At 40.6% G+C, this 16,544-nt stretch overlaps 1 protein-coding gene across 4 annotated transcripts in view; it reads right to left on the reverse strand.

Annotated features, from left to right (window-relative positions):
- The window catches only part of smurf1 (SMAD specific E3 ubiquitin protein ligase 1), a 16,898-nt gene extending 4,843 nt beyond the window's left edge, over positions 1–12,055 (reverse strand). For 2 of the 4 annotated variants that reach the window (XM_016661939.1, XM_016661938.1), the window contains exons 1-10: positions 11,758–12,055; positions 3,841–3,879; positions 3,638–3,746; positions 3,403–3,536; positions 3,245–3,310; positions 2,049–2,124; positions 1,742–1,953; positions 1,579–1,663; positions 679–828; positions 128–353 (exon numbers count right to left, since the gene is read on the reverse strand). In XM_016661939.1, the coding sequence (XP_016517425.1) occupies positions 128–353; positions 679–828; positions 1,579–1,663; positions 1,742–1,953; positions 2,049–2,124; positions 3,245–3,310; positions 3,403–3,536; positions 3,638–3,746; positions 3,841–3,879; positions 11,758–11,812 (1,152 nt within the window). In that variant the 5' untranslated portion in view covers positions 11,813–12,055. The remainder of the gene's footprint in view (positions 1–127; positions 354–678; positions 829–1,578; positions 1,664–1,741; positions 1,954–2,048; positions 2,125–3,244; positions 3,311–3,402; positions 3,537–3,637; positions 3,747–3,840; positions 3,880–11,757) is intronic. The other 2 variants (XM_007574367.2, XM_007574366.2) reach the window with 1 other exon arrangement.
- Between the last annotated feature and the right edge of the window lie 4,489 nt (positions 12,056–16,544).

Here is a 16,544-nt window from a genome sequence, read left to right on the forward strand (position 1 = left end):
ATGTTGTTTTGCACTTTTACATGCATTTAACAAGCTGTTTTTCATATATATTTATTGTTTTTTGTTGGAATCCGAAACAAAAACGATGCAGTCCAGCAGTATGTTACCCTTTCTCGTCCCTCCTCACCTCAAAGATCTCCTCTCGGGACACCTCAATGCGACAGTGTCCCGCTTGAGGCTGCTGCAGCGACAGCTCGTGGCGCAGCAGCTTCAGCTTGTGCACCAGGTCTCGCTCGTAGCGCACCGCCACGTCTCCGTCTCCTCCGCCGCCGCCGATCCCTCCGCCTCCCCCCTCGTCCACACCGACGTCCATCGGCGGGGCCTGGGACGTCTCCTTCACTTGGGATTGGTGGCTGGAGGGTGAGTGGAAGAAGAAGCGAGAGGTGGGTGAGACGGGCGTCGGGCCAGGAGAGCAGACGGGATTAGACGCTGCGCGCCGAGCTAAATCTCCCGTAAGCCAGCGTTTCTGTAAATCACACCTCCCTGTGGTGTTAGCGGAGCCGATGACCGTTAGTAGGTCACGTCCGGGTCCAGACTGGGTGTAGCTTTACGTCGGCGTCAGATCAGGCTAAGAACAAGTCAGACTAAAATCCACCTATTAAGGACGTGCTGCGGGAGTCTGCCGCCCTGAAGCGGGCCAAGCCTGCAGTCTGGAGCGTTCCCGGGTCGGACACACACCTGATGATGTTGTGCAGACGGGGGTCGGTGAACTGCGTGGTCCGGTTGTTGTGGTCCACAAAGTAGATGCGGCCGGACACGGTGCTTCGGACCTCCCAACCCACCGGCAGCGGGCCGAGCTCCTCGCAGCTCACGCTGGCCAGATCCCTACTCCAGAATCAGAGAACGAGACGGAACGTTTTCTCAGACGTTTTCTGACTCAAACTTCTAGATTTTACAGTCGGGTTTTACTACATTCAACACAAAATATTCCCCCAAAGTCAGAATTTTTATGTTTATAATAATTTTTTTTTTTTTGGCTCAAGTTAATTTAAAAAATGACTGGACTGGAACGCGTCACACAGATTCTTCAAATGCAGTTCAGCATCTCTGCTACTCTGCTGTAAATATGCACGACATGCCAGACATGTTTGGTATTTAAGCCACAGCAGATTTCAGAACAACAAGTGCTGGTTAAAGTTGAATCTCAAAGGATCTTTGTTGAAATGTCAGCGTTCACTTACGGGTTCTTAAGTCTGTAAATCAAAAACTAAAACGTCGTCACAGCTGTGATGAAACATTTAAGCATAAATCAATCTGAAAAACTATTTATTTTTCAGAAACTAAGATGTTTGAATTTTTTTTGATGACCAAAAAAATCTGGAAAAGAAAAATCAATAATTTCCTGCTCAGTTTTTATTTTTTCTATACTTATTCAGACTTTTCAGCATTATTGTTCTTTGTTCTGACTGTTTATCAATTTTAATGCTTCAACAATTCATTCCTACAAACAGAAGAACACCTTTTTTTTTTTTACAAAAACACATAATTACTTCAGTGTAAAGTCTAATTTTCAGTGTCATTTCTTAAAGATTTTCCCTCTGTTCAAGCTGTTCGACTATAACCAGTGAGTAATCCTACCGTGGTATCCGAGGGTCGTGCCAGGTGCTGACCCCTGTCTGCGTGTGGAGGAAGTACACCTGGCCTTGCACAGTTGTTCGTTGCTCTGTTACAATAAGGAAACAATGTTATTCGTGGCTGTTTTAAATTTAGCCTGAGGTGATAAACGCGTTTGAGGACGAACCGTATCCCTCCGGCAGATCGGGCGGCTGATGCCCGTGAGGTCGGTTCTGAGGGGTGTGGCCGTGACCCCTGGAGTCCGGCCCTCTGATTCGCAGAGTCTGCAGGCGGCTCTCCTGACCCGGGGAGTCCAGCCGGCAGTTCCCGCCGCCCGCCGCGCCGGTGGGGTCGGAGTAGGGCAGCGGCTCTTCGCTGAAGCAGCCCTCGAAAACGGGTCTGAGGGGTCACACGCAAAGCCCAGAAGTCTAAATGTTATATTTAACTGTCATAAAATTAAAGTTAGAGCGTTATAAAGGTCTGCAGATGCTCACCCATCGTTTTCCAACAGTCCTCTGCAGTCCACTACAGGACCACCGCTGCCAATGCGGTCCCGCGTCTGTAAGCTCACTGCAAACAGGAAACATGTCGACATTGGACAGAATCAGTAAGTCAGGATCTAATTATTCAGTGCTGTACAAGATAAAGACAAAAACTAAACAGATAAAACTGTTAAAATGTGTGAAGAAAAAAATAAAAATACATTCATAGATGTTTGAATCTGTCAATGTGGATGGTAGAGGAGGAAACATCGGTTTCCATCTTTATCGCCAATAAATACACGGGAATAAAAATATAAAACTGGGTTTAAAGAAAAAGAAGAATTAGACTGAAATAAAATGCATTTACAAATATTTCTAAAAATGATTTAAAAAATACATTGAAAACAATTTATTAACGTAAATACAAGTTAAGTTGGAAAATTCTAATCCGACTAAACATCTTTAAAAAAATATTTTAAAAATTATATAAAAACGCCTAAAATAAAAAAAAAAGTCAATCAGAAAGATAATCTAACATGTGAACAGGATCTTAGGAATCAGCTAAATTAAAAACTAATTTCTTGATTTTATTCTTAAACACTGCTTTGGGTCTTCTGGGAGCGAATTCCAGTTTGGAGGACAGTATCAGCAAAATGGCAGCTTCTCTATGCGTTCTACAATAAATTATGAGAAATTAATTGATTCAATTTAAAAAGTGAAAATGGTATTATATGGGTCCGTATTGGTCGATGTAAAACGTATTGATCGTTGTAACTTAATGACTTCTAAATGTGTTATTTTGCGGCCTATAAAGGGACGGGATAACTGCTGACTTCACAGATGTGGAGCAGACGGTCACCGACACCCGACGAAGAAGGTCACTGCTAAAGAAACCGACTGCTGGCAGAAAGCTGCAGTCGAGCACATGGACGTATTTTTTTCTACAATCTGCCATTTCTCAATAATAAACTTTTAATGGCATTCTAATCTTTTGGGATGCAGATGCATACGACTACATCCCTGTAGTCGTATGCATCATCCTTCTACAGGGATGATGTTTCCAGACTGAAACGGGCACAATGTCTGCGCTCTTTCTGGGTTTTCTTAACATTTTTGCAGCTGAACATTTGCAGGGAGATAAAAAAAAAAAAGAGAGAAAAAAATGGCAAGTGGAAACAGAGATAGCTTATCAGCGAGTCCATCCTCACCTACGATCTGCCCCCTCACTGCGTCACTGTCAGAGGGGTTCAGCTTGCATAGATCTAGACGCTGGTCTAGAGGGAGGAAAGCCATAGTGAATGCACCAGACGCAAATAGAGTTAAACATAAAAGCATTTAGAGAAGAAAAAATATATATTTAAATTACATCCTGTGTCTTTTAGCCTGCTGATGGCGTTGGAAAGCAGTCGTATGCAGCCCAGAAACCCCGCCCCCTGCCGCTTGTGGATCTTCTTGTGGTTCCATATGCTGATGGTGATGGAGTCGGTCTTCCCGATGTAGCTGCAAAAAGCGAGGGAACTAGTCAAGATTTCTTTCACGCGACCGCTGCCTGAGTGTGAAACCTGGGCGTGTGGGAGGTGAGGGGTCACCGGGAGGCTTACAGGTCATAGTGCTGATTCCACTTGGGGTCCAGTGTGCTCTTGACTGTGTCTGTGGAGTGGCATTGACCCGATCCGTCTACCACCACCTTAGCGAACGGATCCGGTAGGCCTGCACGCACACAAAGACGTCACCGAAACGCTGCACCACTGTGTACCAATTGTTGTTACAGTCGACAAACGAAAAATGCCACAGCAGTACTTACGAAAGAAGTCTTTCTTTGCAAGGTTCTTGGCACATAATACTGCATGGGTGAAAAAAAAAAGAAAAAAAAAAAAGGCATAAGCATGAGGCTAATCTTAGTGTGTAGGCAGCTCTAATAAATTCTGATGCATAACAAACACTGTGAGGAGGAAGAATGTAGTTTAGGATAAAATATGAATGCCAAAGAATACTGATGAGCTGCAGAGCTGGGTGAGCGGGATAAAACGCGCCACTGTTGAGACCAGGCTGCCCACTCTGTCTCCAAGTTTTCTCATGTCAACATGAATTCTCCTGCCTATGCAGCGCGTGGATGACGCGGTCACTTCAATTTAGCTCAGGTGTGCTATAAACCGCTGGCGAGCCGCAGCTAATTTTAGCCGACCTGCGCTAACCTGTTGGAAAACAGAGACGATCTTCTGCTCTCAATACCCCACAAACACGCAGTAGCTTATAATCACAAAATGACGTGTTTACACGCCAACTTACGATGTAATTAATACTTTCTGTTGTGTTGGTAACACTTTAGCCATGCTCACATAGCCAGAGGATGCATGTAAACATATATTAATGAGCTAAAAAAAAAACAACAATACCCAAAGCAACTGTTGAGCTCCACTAACGAAAGACATAAAGATGTTTTTAAACTGTGACTAGAGTAATTCGTATAGTAACAGGGAAGTTTAAAAAAGTTACAAGAGAAAGTGTTAGACTATGTTATTAAAAGCAAAACTGCAACAAAAAAAAAAAAAAAAAGGTTAAAACTGAAAATAAATAGAGTGGGTATTCATTTTATAGTTTACCACAATTAAAATAAAAAATAAAAAATTGTTGCAGGCAACAGTACTCTGCTATATTTTCAGGTAGCTGAACAATCAATGGCTACTCACTTATAAGAATGACACATTTTGTTGTTTGGGAATTACGGCTGGGCGATAAATCGATTTTACCAAATTTTCTGTTTTTGGGGGCTAACTTTTAGGAACATTTTTCATTCTTTTCTTCACCAATGTATTCCTTGGGTCTCCATAGTTCAGAGTGATGTCAACCCAACCAGGAGCTGCCATCTTGTTTCACTAAGTGTGTTTTACACTTTCTATTTACATCAACTCCAAATTCAAGTCAACGTAAAGAAAGAATGATTTAAAAAAAAAAACATATATTCTGTCATTTCTAATCTTTTTTTTAAATAGTGAGGGAATTTAAAAAAATGAAAATCAGAAATTGAATTAGCTTATGAACCACAAAAAAGTTTAACATCTAAAAGCAAATTATTTCATGGTTAGGAACAATAAATCAATAACAACACATATCGTGATAGACATGATCAATAGCAATAGATAATACACGACAGAATGTTCAATCATTTTACTGAACTGTGATCCAGAACCGCAAAGCATTCTGGGGGATGTAGGCATAAGAAATACCTTCAAGGCTCAACCTCTCACAGCGAGTTAAGCTAAGTGGGTGGCATCTTAACTCACTCGCTCTTTGGTTACCTAGCAACAACCTGCTGAGTAAGTTGCGCAGCAGCAGTTTCATGTTTCTCAGCCCTGCCTCATAACTGCAGCAAAGATAAGTGAATGAAGCCTGTTAGTGATTAACATGACTGATATAAAAACATCTTTTCATGTCGACTTAAAACCCGTCAGCCCCCTGCTCCCCCAGGCGGTGAGTAAGACAGTCGGTGGTTTAGGATGTGGCAACTGGTGGCAAACATGTGTCAGGCTCAGCCGGGTCCTACTTCCTGTGATCAAGCCATGGAGAATGCTGACAGGATATCCTTCCCTCTTTCCCCACGCCGACCTCTTTCAGGGCTCCTCTGCCTGACTCACGCATTCCACACCGAGATCTCATCTTTTCATCAGACACCGAGAGAGACAGAGAGGAAAAGAACAGGGAGTCTGATCCCTGACTTCTCTTTCATCCAGACGGTCCAGGAAAACCATTCTCTCCACTCCGTCTGGACTTCCGCTCCCTCACCACAAACAGAGGACGGCTCTGATTTCACGGATTAACACCCGGCTTTATTTTTTCTCCCCCCTCCCTTCTCTCTTACGCTACTTGACCACCTCCTTAGTGGCACTGAATGTGTGACGGACCCCCTTCGCAGTGTCTCGGGAAATTTCCCATGCTGCCAAGGTAACCGATGGCCGAGACAGAGACAGCTCAGCTGGTGCCCGATTTCCCTCAATGCCAGTTTAGTTCTTGGCGTTATTGGCTTTAAAGTTAAGAGGGGAAAAAAAAAAAACAAGCAAAAAGGTTCCACTCTGATTGAAGTCAAACTAAATTGAAGGACTGCTTTGGGGTGCGAGTGTTTCCTCAAAATCAAAAATAAAATAAAAATCAATGCTGAAATTAAGTGCAACAGTCAAACTCTCCATTTTGAGAATAATTGTGTACGTTTTCCCCCTTCTTCTTTTTTATGATCACACACTCTGTTCACCCTTTAAGACAGGGGCGTCCAAAGTGTGGGGCACAGGTCTATTGTGGCCCTTGAACTGATTATGAGTGGCCCATTACTACAAGTTAAGAATGGTAAAGATTTGGGCCACCAGCACAAGCTGAGATTGTTTCAAAATGCAGGGTTTAAACAAGTGTTTTATAAGCCTGGCGGGCCACCAGGCTTTACTTGTGCTCCCACCATTCTAAGCGTGGCTTATTTATTTAAGTTTTTTTTTTAAGTTTTCATTTTTTAAGACTTTATAGTTGGTGTACAGATATTAATCTTCCAAAAACATAATCATCAAGTGATATTTTCATATTTCCTGTCAACTTTAAACATTTTTTTAACTCAAAAACAAGGCAGGTCACTGGATGAATGACTGCTTTGCGCCCCAACCACCGGGCTTAACAAGTTTTCTGGGGGGAAACCTTGCTAAGCCCTGGGTGATAAGGCTTAAAAATAAAATCTCTTTTTTTCTTTTTTGCCAAATTAAATTTCTGATTTTAATCTATATTTTTCCTCACTTCTTTTCCTTGAAAAATATAACTGAGAGAAAGTATCTTTAAAAACTGGCCTTTATTTGAATAATTCCTTCTTTGAGTTGAACTGAATTCAAAATCAAAATAACTACAATCTTGTCAAACAAGATGGTAGTTCTTAACATCGTGCTGGAGACCTGAGAAGTGCATTAGTGAAAGAAAATCTTAATTTCCCAAAAAGTGAATATTCAAACAACAGAAAATTTTCACTAAACTGTCAAACGAATTAATCGCCCAGCTCTAGAGACAGGCCATTAAATCGTCTGGTGACTGAAATCTGACAGTTTCCTGCTTCATCGCCCTAACTTCAGTCTGTAAGAAACTTGAAAATCCTATCTTTTTCTGATTAGTGAATGCACCGTGCCTAACAGACCGAGGTAACAGCGACTCTCATGGTCCTCAATGAGTAACGGAGACTTAAAGTTAGCCATTTTCAGCAAGGTGTTTGAAAATCCAGCCAGAGGAATCATAAATGTGTTCTGTGAAGGGCATTCGCTGCTTTTTAAGCAGAGTGAGACTCCAAGCAGACAACAGGAAGGCTGAAAGTAATCCAGACAAGTTGCTTCGTTTTATCTTTTTTAAGCTCTCAGTCGCTGCCCTTCATGAACTTTGCTGGGTTTGGAAATGTATAAGCACTTTCTATTTGTTTTAAAATAGTAAACTCCAATTTATAGCCATTCCTCTTTTACACACACAACATGCTATCACATTTGTTTCGAATGTGAAAAATGAATCACTGCTACCAGCAACAAGACCAAAAATGTGAACTCTAATGTCTCCTTATGTTGTAGTTGTTAAACATAATTCAGAATTGTCTAAAGTCTTTACTGTCGGGTTGAATCTTTAATCAAAAAAACACAGATCACACCGATTGCAAAACTTTGACTCATCTCAACCATGATGTAAAAGAAAGCTGCTTTAGAGATGTCACCTCTAAGTCAGACAAATTGCTCCGTATTACTAATCCAGCCACCAAACGACCAGAAAAATCATCCAGATATAATATTATAAGTTTTTATATCACAACTAATTGTGTGCTAATTCTGCAGTTATCGGTAATAACACTTCCTTGTGTTTTACATCACAGCTTTGAAAAACAAAAAGGTCTGCAATTAATTAAAATAAGATCATGGAATTTCCTAATTTGGGGAAGTTGAAGTTTTTTAGCCAAATTTCTGCAATGAGAAACTGTTGAAGCATTGTATTTTTTTCCGAAAACGGCTGTATAATTGTACTCTGTACATATCTATCTTTACAACTGGCTACAAAAGTATGACTAAACTTATACATTCTTTGTGATTTAATGTTTGTTTATCCCTTTATTTTTGGCAGAAAAAAACAACACCTATTATATTAATTTTTCAAACTTCCACCCATTTTTTTTAATGTCTCATTAATTCAGTTTCTAACATTATTATGTATCCAGATTATCTAACAGAGAGCTCTAAAAGGGGCCATCATTTTAACAAATTAAAACCCAGAGGTACTATGTAATCATATTCAATAATCTGCAGCAACACTATGACATAACCTCACCTAAAGCAGCAGCAGCTCGGTTTAATAAACTGAGTGCATGATCAGCGGTGGCTTATTCACCGGTAGGAATCCTCAGTGGCATCAACGCCAAAGGGCTGACGGCGCGTCTAGGAGCTGGATCATGTGACTGCTACGTGAAATCAGGAAGTAGCGTTGGTCATTCCAGGGCCCAAATACCAGCTCAAATGGCAACAGCCACAGAAAAACAGACAACCCGGCCACTTGCAGCACGAAGAATTTGTTGTCCCTCGACGGTACCCACTTATTGGTTAGTGAGAAACAGGAAAGTGCTTAGAACATGAGTTGGTTTCCTGGAAATGGTTCATTGTTTAGCTTTGACTATGCAGACCTAAGAAGCTGTTCTGTGGTTACAATTTCACAAAGGTAAATGCTATAAAACACGGGGTTTCCGCAGGTTTCACAAACGCAAATTTAAGAGCTTTTTAAGACCATTATGAATGAAATTTGCGACAATGTGTCATGACAAATTCATCTATATAAACTTAAGGCCTTAAAATGTCTTAAACTCATTAGAAAATGTAAGTTGGCCGTATATACTTTGATCACAGGACCATTTAATCTTTTCTATTCTATGTAGTTTTTCTCGTGAGACTTTTCTGTCAGGCGAAAGCTTGAGTCGGACGCAGACATTCATGTCTTCATTACGTTCTGCAACTGGAAGCAGTTGAAGCTGTTGCTAATTAGTTGCTAATAAACCACTGCTAGCTAGCTGTTTTGCATCTCTCATGGGTAAGAGTAGTTTGTCACCAGCTTTCTGGACGACGTTGGTCTTTACCTGGCTCACTTCTATCGCCAAACTCATACGATGCTACTTTCATTCAGGGAAAAAGCTTGACCCGACTATGTGAAATATGTGACTCTTTTGTACTTTTCTAAGACTTTTTAAAAATGTGTGGAGACCTTGCAAATTGCTATGCTTTTTTTTTTTTTGCAATGTGAAAAACTGGAAATGCTCTTGAATTAGTACATTTGTTGAGTTGAAAAAAGCTAGCAGAGCTTCTGTGTCAGACATTTCTTCAGGAAGTGAACAGTTTGCTTCTATTTTGGATTGCAGTGGTGCATCGTGCGTTTTCAATGTTGATCCATCGTGTTGAGGCATTTATGGAAAGTTGAATTTTGTTTTAAGGAAACAAGTTTTGACCAAAACAAGGGGGGTAAAAAAAAAAAGAAAAAAAAGAAAAAGTGCACGTTTGTTTCCTCCGTCTGCGCTTCATTTAAACTCCTGGCTGCAGACGGCTGGAAACCAGCCAGGGCTAAATGCTGCCCGCGTTCGCGTCGTACCGACGTCTTCGCGGGAATCTTTGTGAAACCACTAATTTGAGGCTTGTTCCCGAGGGTTATTGTACGGCACCCATCAAATACAACAACTACATTCTGCCTGGCTAAATAGAAGCCCTGCATAAACACACTGAGGGCGCTCTGAAGTGTGACCCAGAGCCAGACTCCCTGTCACAGACACACAGACTTCTCTGATGTAGGCCAAACAATCGTTCAGTCTGTCAGACTAAACAGAGCTGGCCGGCAGCATAGTCGGCCCATTGGCTCAACCCGCATTCCTCGCCCAATTAGGATTCCAGTCATACCTGGGGGGGGGCGGGACGTACTCGGAGGGGGGCAATAACCTTTGCGTCCATGTTGAAATAATGAGCGATGTGCCTTACACAAACCCACATACACACACGCGTTCTCTGCTGTGTTTTCACTGCAAATCATCTGAGTCACAACTTTCTGATAAGATCTATTTGGATCTTCCTGAACTTCTTTGGAAGGAGTCAAGGCAAAACAATTAAAGCACCTAAAATAACCTGATCAAAACAACGCTTCGCTTCAATGGAGCGTTTGATCCAATCAGACATATTTTTTTGCTTAGCTGTTCTGGGATCCGGGTATACAGATGTTAATTTTTGTTAATTATCTCCATAGCTTATTTAAAGTACATGAGTGGAATAGGTTACTTTCAGATGCAAAAGGATAACAAAAGGAGCGCGATCATGTAATTTGTCACCACATGTGTCATTTACATACAGATTTCTCATCACGTGAATTAAGATCGCGCTGCAGACTTTACACACGAGGATACTATGACTGAAAACACTGCATCGTTCTAAGCAGTAGCATTATATGAACTCAAGAATGGCATCAGTTGTTTCCACATTAACAAAACGCAGCAGTAACCTGGTCTATCATGTGCCTGAGCAGATTAACTGAAAAGACATTTCGGAGTTTTATGAAATCCGGAATGTGGAAAGATGAGTCTTTAATTTGGGAAGGATGTTTCTGCTGCTCTACCCGCTTGAAATCCTACTTGGCAAAAAGCAAAGTCACGTAGAAAAATAAAGGTTAAACAGGTTTTCGCTTCAACATATCATTTACACACTAGCATCTCTAACATAAAAAAACAAACATAAAACTGTACAAAATGAAGCTGTGGTGCCTGCATGTCCCATTGTAAATTGAGCAGAAGGGAAACAGTGAGCCAGGCAGCAAAGGGAGGTCATTTCCATTTGAATAGAGGCCCCTCGATGCCTAGTGGCGTTACATTAAGCTACAGTAAAAACCATTGTTCCTGCTCTCTGTCCACGTAGGAAAGTGGGAGAAAAAAAGCAGACTCCTACGAAGAAAATCCTGACCCAGAAACTGAGAAAAAAACATATATACATGTATCCTTGGCGCGTTGAGTACGTGATGCCCGGGGAGCAAACGTGTCCAACTCGTCCGGGTCGGGATAAGTTCAATGAGTCTAACTGCAGCTGACACAGCAGCCAAACGCCAATCGATACACACTGGTATTATCTAGGCTAGCATGTCATATCTGCACGAAAAAAATCGATTTCGCAGAGGATGCGGAGAAACATTTGCTTTATATGTTTTTAATTTTGTCGCATTAGCTAAAAAAGCGGCGGGTCCTGCTGGTGGTCAACCCCCTTAAAATGGGTGTAGCTAACCAGCGATAGCGGTCAGCAGTAACTACAGTGTTACTAAAGGCTAACACCAGCGGGCTAATACTTAGAGGCGACGGTTGGCTGTAAATAAAGTTTCTGGACGGCTTTCAGTCGCCACTCTCTCTAATAACATGCAAACAGGCGAACATAAGCGTAAATCGGCCGTAAAACACAACAAAAGACAGCTTTTCGGCTGTCCTATCGGCAATTTTGGTAGCATTTTTGCTAACAGGCTAGGCTTTAACTGCTGTTCGCCTCGCAAAAACCGGATGTTTAGGTAACGAACACACCAAGAGCCCCGCAGAAACTTGTTTGGTTTGACTACATCAACATATTACAATATACTGTTGAGTACAAGGCAATTTAGCTCTGGATAAAACATGCGCTGTAAGCGTTTTCTCTTTGGCTCGTTTTTTTTTTTTTTTTTTTTTTTTTACCTGTCAGTCGGATTTTGATGCTGGACCCGTTTCTCCGACTCCCAGGATTCGACATCACTCCGGGAGAAAAAAAGGATAGCTCAAACTTTCCCTCGGAGTCGTCCGAAATCACAACCTTCGCCAAGAAATGGAACCGCGAAGGACTTCAGCTGCGAAACATGCGGTCTGCTTAGGTGTTCCTCACCGACAAAACTGTATTATTTCACTGCAAAGTCCTGCGCTCCTTCGAAATTCAACAACACGGGAGAACATTTTCGGGCAGGCTTAAGCACGTACGCTGCTGACGTCATGTTCTCACCGCTGCGTGCTCGCGCCGGATGGCGTGAGCGCGCCCGTATAATACGACAAAAAGTTGACTGATGCGTTAAAAAGCCATAAATGAAAGCACTGGGTTATAAACAGACTATTATGACAATATGTTTAACAACTTTATATATATATGTATGTATGTTGCATATATATGATAGAATTTTACAAATTAATTCAGCTAAATTTATTTTTCACGAGGAGCAAATAGCAACACTTCCATTTTCACTAATATTATGTTTAGTTCTTTTAAAATGAATCCATAATGATATGAGTAGTAACAAGACATCTCTTCAATTTACTAACAAGCATCTTTAGCATTACTGTTACTTCTTTTTACAAAATAAAAAATCTAAATTTTAATTTCTCCCGGAAACTATTAAGCTCCTAATCATTTGATGTGTATGTAGTGTGCTTGAAGAAATGCCCAGTTGTTCTGTATGTACTTGTGATTTATTTTGTGTCGATCTTGATACGCCTGTAATTGTCTACCATAATTCAATTTCACCAAATTGATTGATGAAATTGATTTGGGGACAAAGTATTTATAATTATGATTCCAACGGGGAACTATTTGTGAGATGTGTGTCCTGTTGCATCTGGACACCTTGTCAAAATATTTTTTTAAAAGTTACCTTAAAGTCAAGTGCACTTAGGTTATGCAGCAGAAAATTGACCCAAAAATGCACTGTGTTTTGTAGTGGCCTAGTCAAATTCTATAGTTAAATCTGAATGAGATTCTGTGATATTTATTCAGAAGCAATTCCACAGCAAAGAGAGGGACAGATTTCCTGCAACTGGTTGATAGCAGTTGTTCTGCTAGTTATAAAGTCTTGGGGAGTAGATTTATATTTACTCATGTAATCATAGTTTGATATAAAAATGCACTTGAAGTTTTCATGCGTCACTTCGGACTGGAAGAAGAAGAACCAGGAGAGATGAGGGTCTCTCTTGCTTTCAGAAATGGATTGTTTTTAGCACGGGAGGCCGACACAGTTGCAAAAGTCTGAAGGAAAGAGCGGCACTGAGGATTATGGGATTGGATTCCTTAGCTGTAGCATTAGCTGTGGAAACAATGGAGGCTCTCTTCAGCCTGTTTACAGGACTCAGTAAATCCACATCAGCATCGAGGCCGCTTGTTCACTTCCACAGGCTCGGCTTACTAACACCCGAACGCACCATGGCTCATAAGCACACACGTGCAGACTCTGTTTATTGCTTCATTTTTTTTTTCTTGTCAACTTTTTTTTGTTCGTCTGAGTCAAGCATTCCTCATCACACTCACCCTTATTAAATTTGCGCAATGCTGTCCTTATAATGTCACAAAGCACAAACTGATTTATATTATTCCATGTTATTGTCATTTAGATTGTGTTTTGGCTCCTTTATTTAATTGTTCCAACACTGCAGTAGTTTATGAAGACGCTCACCGTGTACGCCTGCTGGTTATGAGACTGGATGTCTGTTTGTTTGTTTGGCTGTGTGTGTGTGTGTGTGTGTGTGTGTGTGTGTGTGTGTGTGTGTGTGTGTGTGGGTGTACTATGGAAATGCTGCACATGTACAAAAGCAATATGGTAATCATAAAAAGAGGATACAAAGAAACAAGAGAAGAAATGAAATTACATCAGAGAGAAAAGGTCAGCAACTAACAAAAGGTCAGTTGCTGACCTTTTGTTCAGTTCACAACAACTGAACAAAAAATGTTCAGCTGCTGTGAACTGAACACAGCAGCAGTTCAGTTCACCTGAACTGTAATTTAATTAGAAATTACAGATTAATTTAAACTGTAATTTTACAGTTTTAAAAAAATTTAACTGTAGCTTTTTTACAGTTAAAAAACTGTAAATAAAAATAGTTTTTTAAACTGTAATTTTAAAATACAGTTCAAAAAAATTTAACTGTAATATTTTTACTGTTTAAAACTTAAACTGCAATTTTTTTTACAGTTAATGAAACTGTAAAAAAAAAATAAACTGTAAATTTTAAACTGTAATTTTAAATTAAACTGTATTTTTTTAAAAACTGTAAAAAAATTTACAGGTTTTTTTTTATTTTAATTATCCTTTTTTTACAATTATAATTTCAACATTTCCAAAAGCTAAAACAGGGAGCGGGGAGAATCAGCTATCTGTTTTAAATAACACTTTAAACCACATTTTGACTGAAAATTTTGGAGTAAACAACCCATAACGTCATTTTGAGTGTTTCTTCGATCATCTTAATATTTAACGACTCGTGTTTCAGCTGCTCTCTTTGCCACTTCCTCCTCGCATCCCATCACGCAGACACACAGGAAGCATCAGCAGCCAGTACCGTCTTTTTGTCGCCGTGAAAGTGAAAGTCACTACAAACGGTTAAAAAAATGTTAGCATTATTCAGGAAAAGACAGATTATTAGATAAAATAAGAATAGTAGGATTTTGCAACCATGCATGTGAAACTGGAAGTGATTTTTGAACTAAGCCACCCAGGTTGTCGAGGTATGAATGCTGAAAGTTATTTTAATATGACTAATAAGCAGGAGGGGGGCTTCAGACACAGAGGGGAGATGAGCATCCATGCTGTGTGTGTGTGTGTGTGTGTGTGTGTGTGTGTGGGTCTGTTCAGTCTCCACCCTGGAGTCGAGCTGCTTGAAAGTAAAAGCACGGTTCCGTGTGGAAATGGGCCAGTGGCGGTGGCTAATCACTGGCGTGATTTGTTTAGGGAGCTGGGAGATACTTTGAAGTCGTTACAGGGGGGGTCTGGGGAGAGCAAACATCTGTCTGTGTTGTTCGGAGTGCTGACACTGAAAATCAACACTCCTCTGATCTGCTCTCAGGGAAATCAGCGGCAATTATTCTCCTCTCTGTCTCTCTCTCTGTTCCCTCCTCTCCTGTCCTTTTTCCGTCTCCTGCCATTACATTAGATGGAAAAAGAGAAAACAGTCGACGTTTGTCACATAAGAGCAAACATCTGTCTCAGGCAAATGGTGCAAATTATGCACAAAGACGCATCTTCCTTTTTTGTTTCTGGGACTCCGCAGGAAGGAATCTCCTCCTCGGAAGTATGAAAAGCCCAAGAAGGCTACTGGATCTGGGAGGAAACACAAGACTCTCCTCTGGTTCCAAACTCTTCCTCTTCCTCTCTCCAAAGACCTGTGAGGATTAGGTTTTCTCTGCACCCTTGCTGCTTTCAGGGTAAGTTCGTTTAAATCCACTTCAGGTGGGCCGGTGCCAATGTTTGGACCGCTGAGTGGACTTTTATTGTCCTGCTGGTCGGGATCAGGCTGTTGTACAGTTTACACAGCCTTCTTTTTATGTGCAGGTTTTTAATAAACGAACACAGAAGTTATACCAGAACCAAAGTGAAATGTTTGACAAACCGTTTCTGTGGAGTTGAGTCAGGTAGGGAGATTCCATTTTTTAATGGGCCTCGAAGGTGAGGCTGATGAAGCTGCAGTGCTATTGATTTTAATGGCAGCGAATAAAGTCATAAGTAAGCAGGCTGAGCGCCTTCCTGCTCTGCTGCTGCATTTTTACATCAAGAGCAACTTGCTGGCTGTAAATTTGTTACAACTTTACAAGCTGGAAATATCTCATGTTTTCAGAATGAACCTTTAAATGAATTCATCTTTTACTCCAGAAGCACGCTCTCTGTGCTTGTTGGAGATCAAAAGCAGGCACAAGGTAAGCTACAAAAAAAAAAAAAAAAACAAGAAATGAGAATTAGCAGCACGGAGAAGAAAACAGAACCACCAGGAGGAACAACAGGAGGAACTGGGATGATTACTGGAGCCATAAAGAAGGGAGAGTTTTAAAAATGGAGGGGAAGAACATGGGTGCTGAGAAAAGTTTAACACGGAATCGAAACAGAAAGGAGGCAAAGGGAAAAACTCTAATGAACAGAACAAAAGAGCAGAAACACAGGAGTCAACTCGAAACTCAAAATCAATGGGATGATGCAAAAAAGCAAAACAAGCTCCAGAGTTTGTGAAATGCAAAGAATCCAACTTCTTTTGTTCCTGTGTAAATAATTTATTGTCAGTCCTGTGAATTTGTTCCCTTCAATGAGTGGAAATTCCAACATTGAATAAGTTATTTGAAAATGGGGCAAAAACAAAAAAAAAAAAACAACAAAAAAAACTATCTGCTAATAAATATTTTTAAGAAAAGCACAAATGGCACTTTTACTTGAACATGTTAGCAAATCATTTGAAATAAATGTAGTTGAAGCAGCATTTTTCTACGATCCATGACACACATGCCACTGGTTGAACAATGACCTAGTTTTTATTTTGCAACCATGAACATGAGCAGTATGGTGGATTAAAAAAATCTCTAAAAGTCACTTTGGCCAGGTGTGGCATCTTGGAGGTCACTAAGTCTTAGATAAATAACGGAAAGGTTTTTTTATAGTAATGAAAATTTCAAAAATAAAAGCCTTGACATTTTTCACATCATGTAATTGCTCTTTTGGGCTTTATGTGACTGGTTTAAACAAACC

Source organism: Poecilia formosa, unplaced genomic scaffold (genome assembly GCF_000485575.1).
Source record: "Poecilia formosa unplaced genomic scaffold, Poecilia_formosa-5.1.2 Scaffold350, whole genome shotgun sequence".
In the NCBI taxonomy this organism is placed as follows: domain Eukaryota; kingdom Metazoa; phylum Chordata; class Actinopteri; order Cyprinodontiformes; family Poeciliidae; genus Poecilia; species Poecilia formosa.